The sequence below is a fragment of the Anoplophora glabripennis genome, unplaced genomic scaffold (genome assembly GCF_000390285.2).
Source record: "Anoplophora glabripennis isolate ALB-LARVAE unplaced genomic scaffold, Agla_2.0 scaffold17, whole genome shotgun sequence".
In the NCBI taxonomy this organism is placed as follows: domain Eukaryota; kingdom Metazoa; phylum Arthropoda; class Insecta; order Coleoptera; family Cerambycidae; genus Anoplophora; species Anoplophora glabripennis.
In genome coordinates this window covers 327,031-340,717 of record NW_019416231.1, presented here as the reverse complement: position 1 = coordinate 340,717, position 13,687 = coordinate 327,031, and the positions used below count along the sequence as shown (strand labels likewise).

Genomic DNA, 13,687 nt, shown 5'->3' with positions numbered 1-13,687 from the left:
GTCGGAGTACTAAAATATCAATTACCATCTTAAAACTATGCTTAATGCATGGGGCAGCACTCGAGTATATTTTTTTTACTCTTAATTTTCTGAGATGCAGCCTGTTTGTCAAGTCAAAATAATTTAGATGCTACAAATAAACTTTTATATGCCGGGAATACTTTAATTTCATGGTGAAACCAAATAAACGAAATAATAATAATAATATCTCTGCTCCTCATTCTAACTACGAGAATTAGCCCATAAGTTGGAGATATGAAAGCAAAATTATTAAGAGTCACTAATTCCAATACATCGATAACAAAACCACACAAAAAAAAATTTCAAACCCAAGTAGTCCAAGCATTACAAAGAAATGCTTACAGAAATTATTACCTGGACAAAAAAAATATGACCATGTAGAAAATTTAATTTTAAAATAAGTTTCTTGTTCTTTAAACTCGATCGGCGAAAAAAAATCGCAAAATTGCAAAAAACGGTTTTTCTAAAATAACTAAAAAAATGTGGAACCGATTGAAAAATTTTAAATGAGAAAGTTGTAGGTTTTAAAAAGATCTATCTACTGATTTTTTGAAAGTATTGATTGCTTTGTTACTTTTCGAGATATATCGAAAAAACCGTTAAAAATCTTCTCTTTTCACTTCTTCTATAACTGGTTTACATTTACGTGCCCATATTTGCTATTTACTGCAAGCATAGCCCGCGGCAAGCCAAAAAAGTACATTTTTGAAAAATTTAAATAATTAATTATTTTTAGATATATCAATTTTTTGAAAAAAAGGCGCTCTCGAAAATTGGCTAGATCTTCTCAGCGGATAGTCATATAGTAACGATTTTCGGTTTATTTTCTTCATAAAGAGTTATATTATCATGCTGTTAAAAAATTTTGACGATTTTATTAATTTTAAGGATAAAAAATGATTGAAAAAGGTGCACTTTTTTTGGGTATGTTTTTTTCAAATAACTATTCCAATTTTTATTTTATGAAAATGACTTTTAAAGAAAGAAACTGCTGAAATTTTTTCACGAATTTAAAAAAAAAATTTTTTCTACGACCTTCTGGAGCCGAGATAATTTTTTTATTTAAAAAAAATTTTGAGGACGCAATTAACATTTTACAGCGATGCGCTTGATGGAGGTTAATATTGAATACTTATATTTTCAAAAAAAAAAAAAAATAGGATATGTTTACTTGATTCTATAGTCAAAATTCATGACATCACGACAAATTTCGAAGAAAATATTCTCATAAAATTTACTATTTCTAATTCTTTCAGAAATTATCTTTCTTGGGTTTGGACTTTTTTTGTGTGGCTACATAATATGTACAAACATTTTAAAAAACAATCTGAAGGTCTACTTTTTTAATCCTATAACGACATCGACAGGCCTGAGTTACTCTGATTTAGATTAATTGTCCTCATAGGGCAAATCAGTAGTAGCACTGTCAAGAAACGAAATAAATATTTAAAATTCTAAAATATTGCAGGACCATAATATTTCAGTAGTAAGATGAAACAAGCTACGCGTTTTGGGAAAGAGCAATACGACTGTCCTAAGCACTAACTTTGACTAATGAAACCAGAATTCACTTCGTTGCTATTGAATTTCAAAGAAATAGGATAGCTTTATACATATAAAGAATATGTGAAATAATTTGAAGATGTTTTGTTGGTCGAAAATTTTTATGGCTCTTTGTACTATTGTATGTTATATAAGAGCAAATCTTTAAGGTAGATTTTTCGCAAAGGAAAATATTGATATAATTTTTTTACTTAGCTACACTATACTTATAATAGTGATGAATGTGATAACGTAACCTCACGTTTGATGTCCAAAACCGCCCCTTTCGGATTAACCAACCAGCCTTGGGGGAGGGGTCAGTTTTTTTTTAACCCACGGTACAGTTAAAGCGCTGTTCATTTGGTTCAATTAAACCTTCTACAGTTAAATTATAGTAGGATCATATTCGATGCAAAGTAATAAGTCGTTGCCTGTCAAAGGATCCAGTGCAGTGCGGTTTTAAGGGGTTTAGAAAATTTAATAATATTTTTATGTATTATTCTCATAAACTATTTATGTATTTTAAATGTAATTTATTATAAATCCAATTTGTTTTTTACTTGTTTTTTGGAGGCGGTCTTTAATTTACGACCAAGTGCATATGAAGCGGTATTTCAGATTTTATATTCAATTTCATTTTAAATTTGTAATGGTTCATCTTACGTTTCCTAAAAATGATGACACGATTTTATTTAGATAAAAGACCGATAATTTTTTGATCTACTTTGCATCGAATACGATCCTACTATAGTTACATGTGGCCCAATAAGATGATTCGTATGATTTTGTTTCTACATGGTAGCCTAGTTAGATGACATTGATTATCAGTCGGATCGCAGCAAGTGGCGTGGTTTAATAAGTATAAGCAGAAAGCGAATTTTTTTACGTTATAAAGTCTTTCAAATGGTACGCCCTAAAAAATTTTGGAGAGATATTTTGTTCTGCGTTCAGCGGACTTCAGTAAAACATTTTAAAAAATTCATTCGTAAATTTCAGCATTTATTTTCGTTACTGATATTGTGAAAAATCTACAATCTAGCTAATAAAATTATGAAATGTGTATATTATTATATTTATTACTATTACTATAAATATATACAATGGCCATTTTGGTGGTTATTATAATTGTAAACCATATCAATAAAGCAAAATTTCTATTGATCGAATTTTTTTATTATCTGCTCTACGCAGAATTCACAGGATGTCTATTACTAATAATTGCCAGAATATTAATATTAATTGTAAATAAATAATGAGTAATAATAATTCCCATTTGTTTTCAATATATTGTCGCTCGTTGCGGTGATATTGTTTGCAAAATGAATAAATATGGCGGCCCCGGAAATAATTATTCCAAAAAAGTGATCGTTGTATCTTGGGAAATGGGTTTTTCCTGAAAAGAAAAACCTGAGGCATGGAAAAATTAATGTTATATATTCATTAGACATTTGGAAAGAGCTGTATGAAACTTTTTTCTATTTATCGTTTTTTTATATTTTCAGCTGTTTTCGGCATATTAGCAGTGAAAGTTACTTTCCTTAAATTATCCTTTTTTAAACAATCGTAAATATTTAAAATGAGACCCTGACATTGAAATCTTTATTTTTCAATTTTTTTGAAAAGATCTCCAAAATGCCATGTTGGAAATAATAGTAGTAAACAAAATATCCCTCTTATTTCCCTTTCGCAGTTGTAATATGATTGATTAATAGAAGGTGCCTATAATAAATTAAAATTACCCGAATCCCACCAAATTCCGCATTGCTGCACTGCACTGCTAGGCAATTGGTCAACAACTGAGATTTATGGCCCAGTCGCCCAGTGCGGATGTGTTTGTGCGCCGTTTGCCCGCGCGCGCATTCTCCAACTGGGCGAATACATTTCGATCACCTCCACGTTTTTCAAATATTTCAATGCCGAGTTGCTGCGTCAGCGACCGAACCTGGTACATACTGCCTAGCTCTTTAGTCTTCAATCGAGACTATGCTATTACTATCTAAGCATAAGTTATGGCTCTTTCTAATTAAATGTAGTTAATTAACGTTATTCAGGATTTGTATGTCACTCAGCGAATTCAGTAATTACTTTGACTGTTATACAGGTTGCTGTAAAAAAAGTAGGTCAAGCGGTTAACAACAGATTCTCCGAGAGAAAATAATGATAGTCTCTTTGGGTCATTGTTCATTTGGGCTTCTCTTTGTCGAGTCAAAATTTCTATCGATATCTGAGAACCAAATTAGCTTTGCAATTAGTCTTTTTTCTTTATTTGTCAACAGCGCAAAATATGTGGTTTGAGTAAGTGAGAACTGTACATTTTCCAACATTCCCTATACTAATAATCATAAACTTTTAATATTTACTTTATAAAAAAGTGTACGGGTATGAGAGTACTAAGGGAAGTTATTAATAAAAATAATGTTTTATGCTCCTGCATCTTGTAAAAAGATTTCTTTCCTATTTTTCTCCCGTTATTTTCTCGCAAAGAATTGGCGTGACATACTTTCTCGCAACACCCTAGGTATATACAAACTGTTACCTGTTATTTATTATATTACCCATTAGACGCATTCATATTAAATTTGTTTTGAAAAATAAAATAAACAAAAGTTCGTTAGATTTACGAAACACAAACATTTTTAGAGGTCGTCTACTATTAGTTGAATTAAATCAATTGGTTCTCATCATGTACTTCTCATCAACACAACGTAGAATTTAAAAATTAAAAAAAAAACTTTTCGGCAGGCCCGGTCTGGCCAGGTCGAGAAGTCGGCAAAACCCGACTTATTTTGGAAGATTTGGAAAATTTTGTGTAAATTCTTGAGATATAACCACCGTAAATTGAAAATAAAAGAGAAGAATGAGAAAATGAATTTTTTTTATTATTATTTTGCCCTATACCCCTATAAACAGTGTACCTACAGAAAAGAAAGAGAGAAATAAACATATATTCCAAATCGTAAGCCCTTTAAACTAATAACTCCTTTATCTATAAACCGTGGGTCTGAAGGAAAGAGAATTCGAAATTTAATATAGCTTATTTCTTTAAGCCAAAAAAAGATTCCGTGTGTAGTGCCTATAAGAATACAGATCCCGAGAAGAGAACAGCAAAAATGATGATTATAATAATCGTAATTTAAACAAAATATAACCAAATTTGAGATACGACAGTTTTTGCTGGGAGAGTCGATATGCACCCTAATAACAGACAAAACCAAATAGGCCCCGATTTTTACCGACGGCCCCTGAAAGAGCCAGACCGGGCCTGTTTTTCGGGGTATCATTTACTGTCCACTCTACACTATGTTATGTGACATTGTAACAGCTGAATATAACAGCAACCTTTCGCCAACTAGCAGCTGTAATAATAAACAAATTCACGGGAAAATTAACTAGGAAATCCCCAACAGCGCGCAAGTGGTTACAATCCAACACTTAACACACTTATCAAGAAGTGTTCCGACGAGGTTGAGAGTCGAGACCTCTTCTCTCGAGATAACAAAAACAAGACATCTCGATATGCGCCACGACCGACGGTCTTGGCAATATCCGAATATTTTCTAAAAACGCAGGCAGTTTTTGTCGTCAGTGTAGTGAAGTGTGACTCTAGTACGATGAGGAATGTTTTGCTGTCAAGGTTTCTGTTGAATTTTTACGTGATTTTAAGTAAGTTTCCTGCAGTGAGATCGGACATGTTCCCGTTTAGGTGTTAATGTAATGACACGTTTTAGGTGTTTCCGGATTCTTTGGAATCACCGTTGGGTTTTCTGCGGTTCGTAACGAGTCCATACAGTTGATCAGGACACCGAGACAGGCGGGAAAATGTGAAGGGTGAGACGATTTGTTTTACTTGTTGGTGATTTTCGAGGCCATTGCTGGATTTTAGTATTAATTTGAAAATCAAAGGCAGTTAACTATAAACAAAAATAGTTCTACAAAATAAATTGCTTTTTAACGTATGCTGTTGGGGAAATAGACATGACATTTCTGAAAATATTGAAATCATCGTGGAAAACCAGTTGGAAAAGATAAGATAAAGCAAAAACGTAATTAACTCAAAATATATACAAGATGTTTCAGTATGTTAGGTTTTTGTTTAACAGGTTTCTTTAAAATCATCGAGGATATCCGAAAATAAAAAGATAATATTTCAATTCTTCCAGAAAACATAAAAATATTACTAGAAAATTAAAACAAAAGTTATTGGAAGATGATTTTGATAAATGCAGAATAATGGATACCTATCAAAAAAGTTATACTGTAATTTTAGGGAGACTTTTCCCTATATCTATCTCTAATGGTTTTTCAAAAAAAGGTGCTTTTCGATAGCCTAATTATAGAGAGATGGGGGATGCTTGGCCTTTGTTACAATTAATTTAGAAACTGTTTAATTCCACACAGAGGGTGGAGAAAATTTATTTTCGAATGGTATTTCTAAATGGAACACCCCGTATATTTAATAAAAAACTGTTGTAGAATTGTACCCTCTATCTATCATATTACACTTCCCTATACCTATCTCACTTAATTTTTCTGTTATTGACAGTTTTTGTGACCTAAAATGGTCCAATTTCTTGCGAGGATGGCTGTGAAATTCCTAGCAAACAAAACAATCAGTATTTTGATAATTATTTAACTTATTATTTTCATGGTGTTATTTTTTTTACTTATTAATAATGATTTTATTGATTTCTTAATGTGTTTCTGCTTATTATTAGTAAGTACCTAACTGTAACATTAAAAATTCTGCATGGTCTATTTAAAATCCCATAACACGAATAAATAATAAATTTTAAATGTCAGCATTTGAATACGGGTTTCTCCATTATTTACAAATCAATATTTAACTACCACTGACAGGCTAACAGCAAATTATGACTTATGACTGGTTCTTTTGTATTTAAGTTTATCACAAAAACCGTCAATAACGGAAAAATTAAGAGAAGCAGGTATAGGGAAGTATAATATGGTTAGATAGTGAGTAAAATTCTACAACAGATTTTGATTAAAAATACAGGGTGTTCAAAATCGAAGTATCTCTGAAATATTCTAATAGGCCGTCAGCGTAAGACTTCTTAAGTTCGATAAATATTATTTTGTTTACAGATGATAAAAGTTTAAAATACAGTAACATTCAGTATTTTTGAGAAACTAAACAACTATCTAACTGTTAAATAATTTAAGACAACTTTAGTATTAGGATGTAGTCTAAAATTTGATGCACATATACTAACTTTGGGAAATAAAATTATTTTTTTTGTATGCATATTTGCATAAAATTTGGTTTGGTTTAACCACAAGCCTTTTTATACTCTTATCTACTTTTTAATTAAAAATACAATATAAAGGAGGATTTGTTAGTGGGAAAATACAACCATATTTCTAAAGGTCATCTTCTATTATTAAACACAGACTAGTTATTTACCTTAGTAGCCGAAATTTCTGCTTACCAGAGATTGTTTTAATATTATAAGATTAGTGGCATCCACAACTGGTTTCTCCAGGTAATAATTACAATTAACGTTCTATGGATATATAAAAAGTAATTTACCATAATAATCTGCTAATAAACAAACATGCTTAAACATTTTACATTTCATATTTTGACTGTTTGTTTTAAGAAGTAAATTGTCACATTCTGTCGGTATGTTGTATAATGCGTATCTAAAAGAATATTCAATCAAGTTAGAAGGATAATCGGTGAAGGGTAAGTAAATAACAACACTGTTATTTTAACCAACACCATCAATTTGCAGTTTCAAGTGTACAACTACAGGGGAATGTTTGCCGGACGACAAGAGGTGTGATGGAAAAGTCGACTGTAAGGACGGAAGCGACGAATTCAACGATTGCAAAGAGGATGTCCAGTAAGTTCCATTTATATCTCGTTTTTCTCGCTAACATCATCTCAGAAACAAGCCCCGTTCACAGTCCCGTTTCAGTCAATTAGCGGGGAAACTGACTATATGTGTACGTCTGTGACATCTTTTTCAGGTGCCCTGGCTACGTTTTCACCTGCGATTACGGAGCTTGCGTCGATGCGGACAAGAAATGCGACGGCAAGAAGGATTGCAGGGATAATTCGGACGAGGCAAACTGCGTGCTCTCCAACAACGTCGAGAAGGTGTCCTCTAACTGCAAGTAAGTCCATGTGACCAGTAAAGCCAAATATCAAACCGAATTCTTCGGTTACCGCCATGTTACCGCTTAGACGTCACCTCGGTGGTGACAGATATATCGTAACGATATTGCTCCTATATTAGCCAGTAACGTTGCCGATGTTCTTCGGAATGAATGGCCTGTATATGTTTCAGGATGTTCTAGTTTCAAAAACTGTGCTATCTAATTAGGAATCATAGAAAGGGTATTCTTGCCGACTGGTTGGTTGTAACGTCTACCTGCTTGGTAGCGCTTAAAAAAGCGTGAAATTTAATTTTTCATTTCAATACTGTATTTGTATTTTACGTCACGTAAGATTCGTTACTTTTTGTTTTTGTTTGCCCGATAACGAGCGTGTGAAATATCTTGCGTTGAGCTTTATCTCTTGAGAAGCTAAAAACGCGAACTTTTACACCATACCACTGATAGTGACGTCACTAGGAGGTGACGCGTGAAACGTGTGGCTTTATACCAAACCGCTCTTCCAACCCTGCTTGTTCAAGGTCCGACCAGTTCGAATGCAAGTCTGGCCAGTGCATCTCTCAAGACGCCAAATGCAACGGCAAGCCGGACTGCGAGGACAGGTCCGACGAAACGAAGGAGACCTGTCTCAACATGCAGTGTCCCGGGTTTACCTTCAAGTGTGACTACGGCGCCTGCGTCGACGGCTTCGCCAAATGCAACAACGTCAAGGATTGCGTGGATAACTCCGACGAGGAGAACTGCGACGAAACGCCCGTGGTACCCACCCCGATCCCTACGACTATTCCAGACATTCCGTCAACAGGAACCGGGTAAGTAAGGATCCTCCTTGGAATATCCCTCGTTTATTTTATTTTATCAGGGGTTGCGTCCTGCCCGAACACCCAGATTTCGGCCAGTGGAGCCTCCTGGCGAGTAACATAGTAAAGAATCCCTCCGAGACGGTGGCATCCTCCACGGCTTTGCAGTTTGGTTGCAACGACGGTTACAAGCTGTCCTCGGAGTCTTCGTATATTATATGCGTTGGGAACCAGTGGAACGCTCCACCACCAACGTGTTTGAGTAAGTTAAAAGTTTATTAGTTTTTCTTATTGAGGATACCAGAAAAGGAAAGAAATTAACAAAAAAAAACATATTTTTCTTCCAGAGAAATGCAGGGCCCTCTACACCACCAAGTTTACCACCATCAGGTGCTTCGACACCAGGAGAATAGAAATCAAGTGCGACGAGGCGACAGATGGCACCTCGGCCACTTTCCAGTGCGCCCCCTACTACGAACCCTCCGATAGGAACCCCGTCAAAAGATTCTGTTACGGGGGCACATGGAATTACCCGGAGCCCGTGTGCCAACCAGGTCAGCCAATCACTTATAATTTTTATATTACTGTTAACGTTAACGGGAAGAAAGTGCGTAAGAAACAGCGGATAAATATCGTTTTTCCCGCTAATTTTACTATTAACGTCGGAGGGGATCCCGAAGGAGCATCTGGGGAACACCCAAAGAACTTTAATGGAATTATCACGTTTCCTAGTGACTAATATATTATTAAACGCCTGTGAACATGTTAAAAATTAACCTCATTAAGATATATTCATTGATTTTAAATCGTTAAATTAACACTCGCATCAAAAAGGGAACCACGAAAAATAATTGATTATTTAAGTTGTCTTTCCATGTTTGTAACAAGGTTATAGTTTAATATATGTAATTATCAATTTTCTTGTCTTATCAACTTGAGTTAGGAGCAACTCCTTTGCAAAATTTTAACCTGCTTTTCTTTCACCTGCACCAGGTGCAGGCAAATGTATTTTATAGTCACAAATCAATGCAGTGACCATTTACTTCCAGACATAATTTGGTGCAAAAATGTAAATAGTGAAGGTGAAAGAAAGTACCTACATTTACGTAGAGCGACAGACACATCAGCATCTTCATAAATTACATTTGTATTTCTCAATAAATCGCCGTAGTTATAGTATAGTTGCTAGTTATTGTTACCTACCATTAGTCTTTAAGAATACCTACATCACAATGTTGATTTTGGATTTGGATTAGTTTTTCTACGTGTCAATTTGGAATCAGTCGATAGCTTTGTGTTTGTAGTTGAAACATTGTACAATCACTAGTCTAGTCGATCAAAACAGCTTTTACGTTTCCCTCATCAAAATTGGTTAAACCAGAAACTAATGTCTCGACATTTGAGTGTATATAAGTTTCATGCACCGTCACAGAACTCGCAGGTACCGAACAGTCGGAATTCCAAGGTTAAGGTAATTGAGGTTATGTAATAATTTTCTCAAGATGGCGTCAAGAATTCCGAATGTTAGATACTCTAAGCCTCATTCATGGTCATTGGAAAAAGTTGTGCTACCGGAATGGACAACCATTTTTGCTAACTCATCATCATTAATTGAAAAAGTATTAATCATGTCTTTAACATTAATTGCCATTTGTTTTATTTAAAGAAAACTGTACTTACTGTTATGTTTTTATATTTCGATGTTTACTTAATTGGGATTAATGCTAATATTCTAGCTAGGTTTAGTTTATCTGACAGGAAAGTGCATTTTTTCATGAGAACCTTCCACATGGCTTGAGCTTGAAACGATTTTCCCCTGCCTAACCTCCGAAGAACGTGGCATAATAAACCAGAAGGTGAATCAAAACATTCAAAAATATATTTTAGTACATTTGCTTCGGTAAATTTGCCTTGTATATAGCTGTTTGTCGCATATCAGGTCACTTTCTATGGATAAGGACCTATTTCTGATAGTAAGAGAAATGTAGCACAAGTTACTAGTAGACAGGTAACAAGTCTTTAAGTATGGGTGAGATCTAACCTCTACAAGGTACCTATGTCATATCTGAAATGTTATGACTATTCAATGGCCATTGGTAGAGATGTTTTAAAATCTTATGAGCTTTGACGTTCATATGCGCAGAAACATAATTCCGACCGTCGCCTAAATTATTCTACGTCCTAAGAACATTACACCTATTATTCACAGTCTCTCTCGAGCTCTAGCGTAAACAAGCCTTTGATCCGATTACAAATATCATAATAAAATGCCCTATTATTTATTATTTTAATTTAAACAATAAAAATATATATAACGAACGTTCGCCAGTTGACTTTATTGATGCCCGAGCGCCTTAGTTCATGTCTACTTGTAATGATGCACATGTCTAGTTCTGAGTCAATGTTTTCACAACGTGCTTATTAGAAGAATTATGAGATATTAAAAGACATCTACAAGGGGCATGATGCTCGTAAAGTAGTTGTTTTCCACAATATACCTATCACTGTAGCCAACAAGTCTGTTTCAACATATTCTTATGACACTTTTTTTAACTATATCTCTCTTACTACTAGAGATAGAAAACTATCAAATCAAACCAGTTACCGAGGTAACGAAACGATTAATATATAAGCAGTCGCCCTGCCCTGCACATCTACTGCTTTTTAGAGACGCCTAAAATGATAAGTTCACACCATCTAACAAAAATTCTTTTTCTCGCACAATTCTGAATGAATTTAAATTTCTTTTTATCTCTAAAATATCCAAATAACCCGCACACTTTGCAACCCTGCATATGTGAAATAACCGATAGACATGTTAATTATACAGTGTTTGCTAAAACTATGTTACTAATATGTGAATATACTCGTATTTATAGACATTTGTGTGCAGCTTACACCAAATACATTTATGAAGCAAATTCTATACTTTCAGTATGTGGAGAGAAAAAGGTTTCTGCTCAACCTCTGATTGTAAATGGGCAAACTGTGGAGAAAGGGGACTATCCGTGGGTGACAGCAGTATTCCAAAAAGTGGGTGGTTCCTACATAAATTCATGCGGTGGGTCAATGCTGACACAGAAAATTATTCTTACAGGTATGTATCAGCGAAACTATAACCTCAAATATTAGTATAATATGGGCATAGGCAAAATTATTATTATGCTATCTGATCTGTAGTGTTTCTTTAAGTTTGCACTATTTTTTTTTTAGTTTTTGTCTGATTTATTTAAAATTTTTCCATAGGGTTGCGCTTCTTCAGCAAATTTAATTGCAAAAATTTAAGTATCGTCAATTGCTGTATCAAAATATTTTTTTTTTTTTTTGAGTCCCGAATTCTATTCCTAACAAGGTTGAGCCATATGACTAAATATTTAGTTACTCATATGGGTTGCTGTATTATCACGCACAAAAAAATAATGAAATGCTGGACTTACCAAGATTCGTCTATCACGTTCTTTGAATCGGTTCATCAAAGGATAATAAGCGGGTTAAAAATGGGAAAATGGAGGGTTGAGACTCACTTGTTATGGAACACTATTATAGTCAACAATTTAATATATTTCTAATTTCAAAATTCACTGCATAGTTTCGTAAACTTACTAACTTAAGAACACCACAGCACGTTTTAAATTATTTTCACTATCTACCGAAAACGCAACCCCCTGTTCTAATAAGAACATAAAAAGCAGCAATACCTAGGTATAATAACAAAAAACCCAGATGACCACTTGATGTATACGTTATTTTATTTTTTTTTACTCTATTATTTCTATTATTCTATTATTGAATACATGTGGTTATAAAATACGAAAATAAACCAGGACATTTAAAAAGTTGTGACTTAAAAAACTTTGTATTAATCTTTTCGTTTTACAAACTGGATCTGGAATATTCAACTCAACATGACATTAACAGCAGAGGCGCCATCTTTGAGACAAACGTCAAAGTTTAATGTTCAATGAGGTACAGTCGGTAGAGTAACACACCTCGTCAAAAAGAAATGAAAATGACAGATATTTGAACCCATTATCAGAAATTTTTTCAGTTTAAAATTTTGTTAATTTTTCAGCTGCGCATTGCGTCACAAACCAAAAAGCACAAAAATTGCCAAACGAAGAAATACTGGTAGGCGTGGGGAAATATTACAACAAGTATAAGGATCCTAGAGATACTCAGGCCCAGTATTCAAAGGTATCACGACATCCCTACCGTTTTTAATTATTTAACCTTAGAAGCATCTTTCAGGTGGATAAAATAGAAATTCCTGACAAATACAGGGGCGACAGTCAACGCTATGCTTTGGACATAGCGATATTAGTAACGAAAGAGGTTTTGTTGTTATCCAAGGTTGTCCAACCGGTATGTTACCAAAATCTCCGAAACCTCCATCTCGACCCAACACTTCATGGAGTGGTAAGTGAAGGTACAGTGTAATCACGAATATAACTGATGACGAAAATATTTTTAATAGATACATTATCAAATTTACATTCCAGATAACGGGATGGGGATACACTATAGCATCCGGTGAGCCATCCGATGAACTTAAAGAAATCGATGTCCCATACAAGCCAGATTCAGAATGTTACAAAGAATTACCTCCGGATTGGTCGGATAAATATTTCACAGACGACAAGATGTGCGCTGGACATTATAATAAGAGTAAGACAATTGTTGTAAAGTGTTGTGTGAAATATCCAGGTCAGAATTTTGAAATTTTTTTTCTCAAAGGTTCAATTGTACAAAAATAACTTCAGCTTTCTCTGACTTTAATTACCTTCAGTCGTCAGAATACTCATTTCCCAAGATATATCGATCACGCTATCTTTGTTACAGGTATAGCTGTGTGCAGGGGCGACAGTGGGGGGGGTTTGGTGTTTCAGCACGACAAGCGCTATTTCGTGCACGGAGTTGTAAGCATAGGCCGCAGTACGATGGACGCTTGCGACGTACAAGTCAGTTCATTGTACACGAAAGTCAGCAGCCACTACGAGTGGATGGAACAAAAAATAGCCGAAAACAGTTTTTGGTAGAAAAATTGGTTGTCCTATTTTAATTACAATTTTTACATATAATTTGGTTGTTTTCCTTTAACCTGAAAGCCACATTCCCATTTTTTAATAAACTAATTGCATTTTTACGCTAAATAAAAGTATATTCTGCCCTTAAACTTTTGTTCTTCT

General features: G+C 34.3%; 1 protein-coding gene across 1 annotated transcript; it reads left to right on the top strand.

The window, feature by feature from the left end:
• Positions 1 to 4,928: 4,928 nt before the first annotated feature.
• LOC108917900 (modular serine protease) lies at positions 4,929 to 13,579 on the top strand. Its single transcript, XM_018724713.2, has 12 exons — positions 4,929 to 5,226; positions 5,292 to 5,391; positions 7,317 to 7,427; positions 7,555 to 7,701; positions 8,223 to 8,513; positions 8,564 to 8,763; positions 8,849 to 9,055; positions 11,437 to 11,598; positions 12,574 to 12,695; positions 12,750 to 12,917; positions 13,001 to 13,166; positions 13,341 to 13,579. The coding sequence occupies exons 1-12, from the start codon at positions 5,175 to 5,177 to the stop codon at positions 13,535 to 13,537; spliced, it is 1,923 nt and encodes a 640-aa protein (XP_018580229.1). The 5' UTR covers positions 4,929 to 5,174; the 3' UTR covers positions 13,538 to 13,579.
• Positions 13,580 to 13,687: the final 108 nt, after the last annotated feature.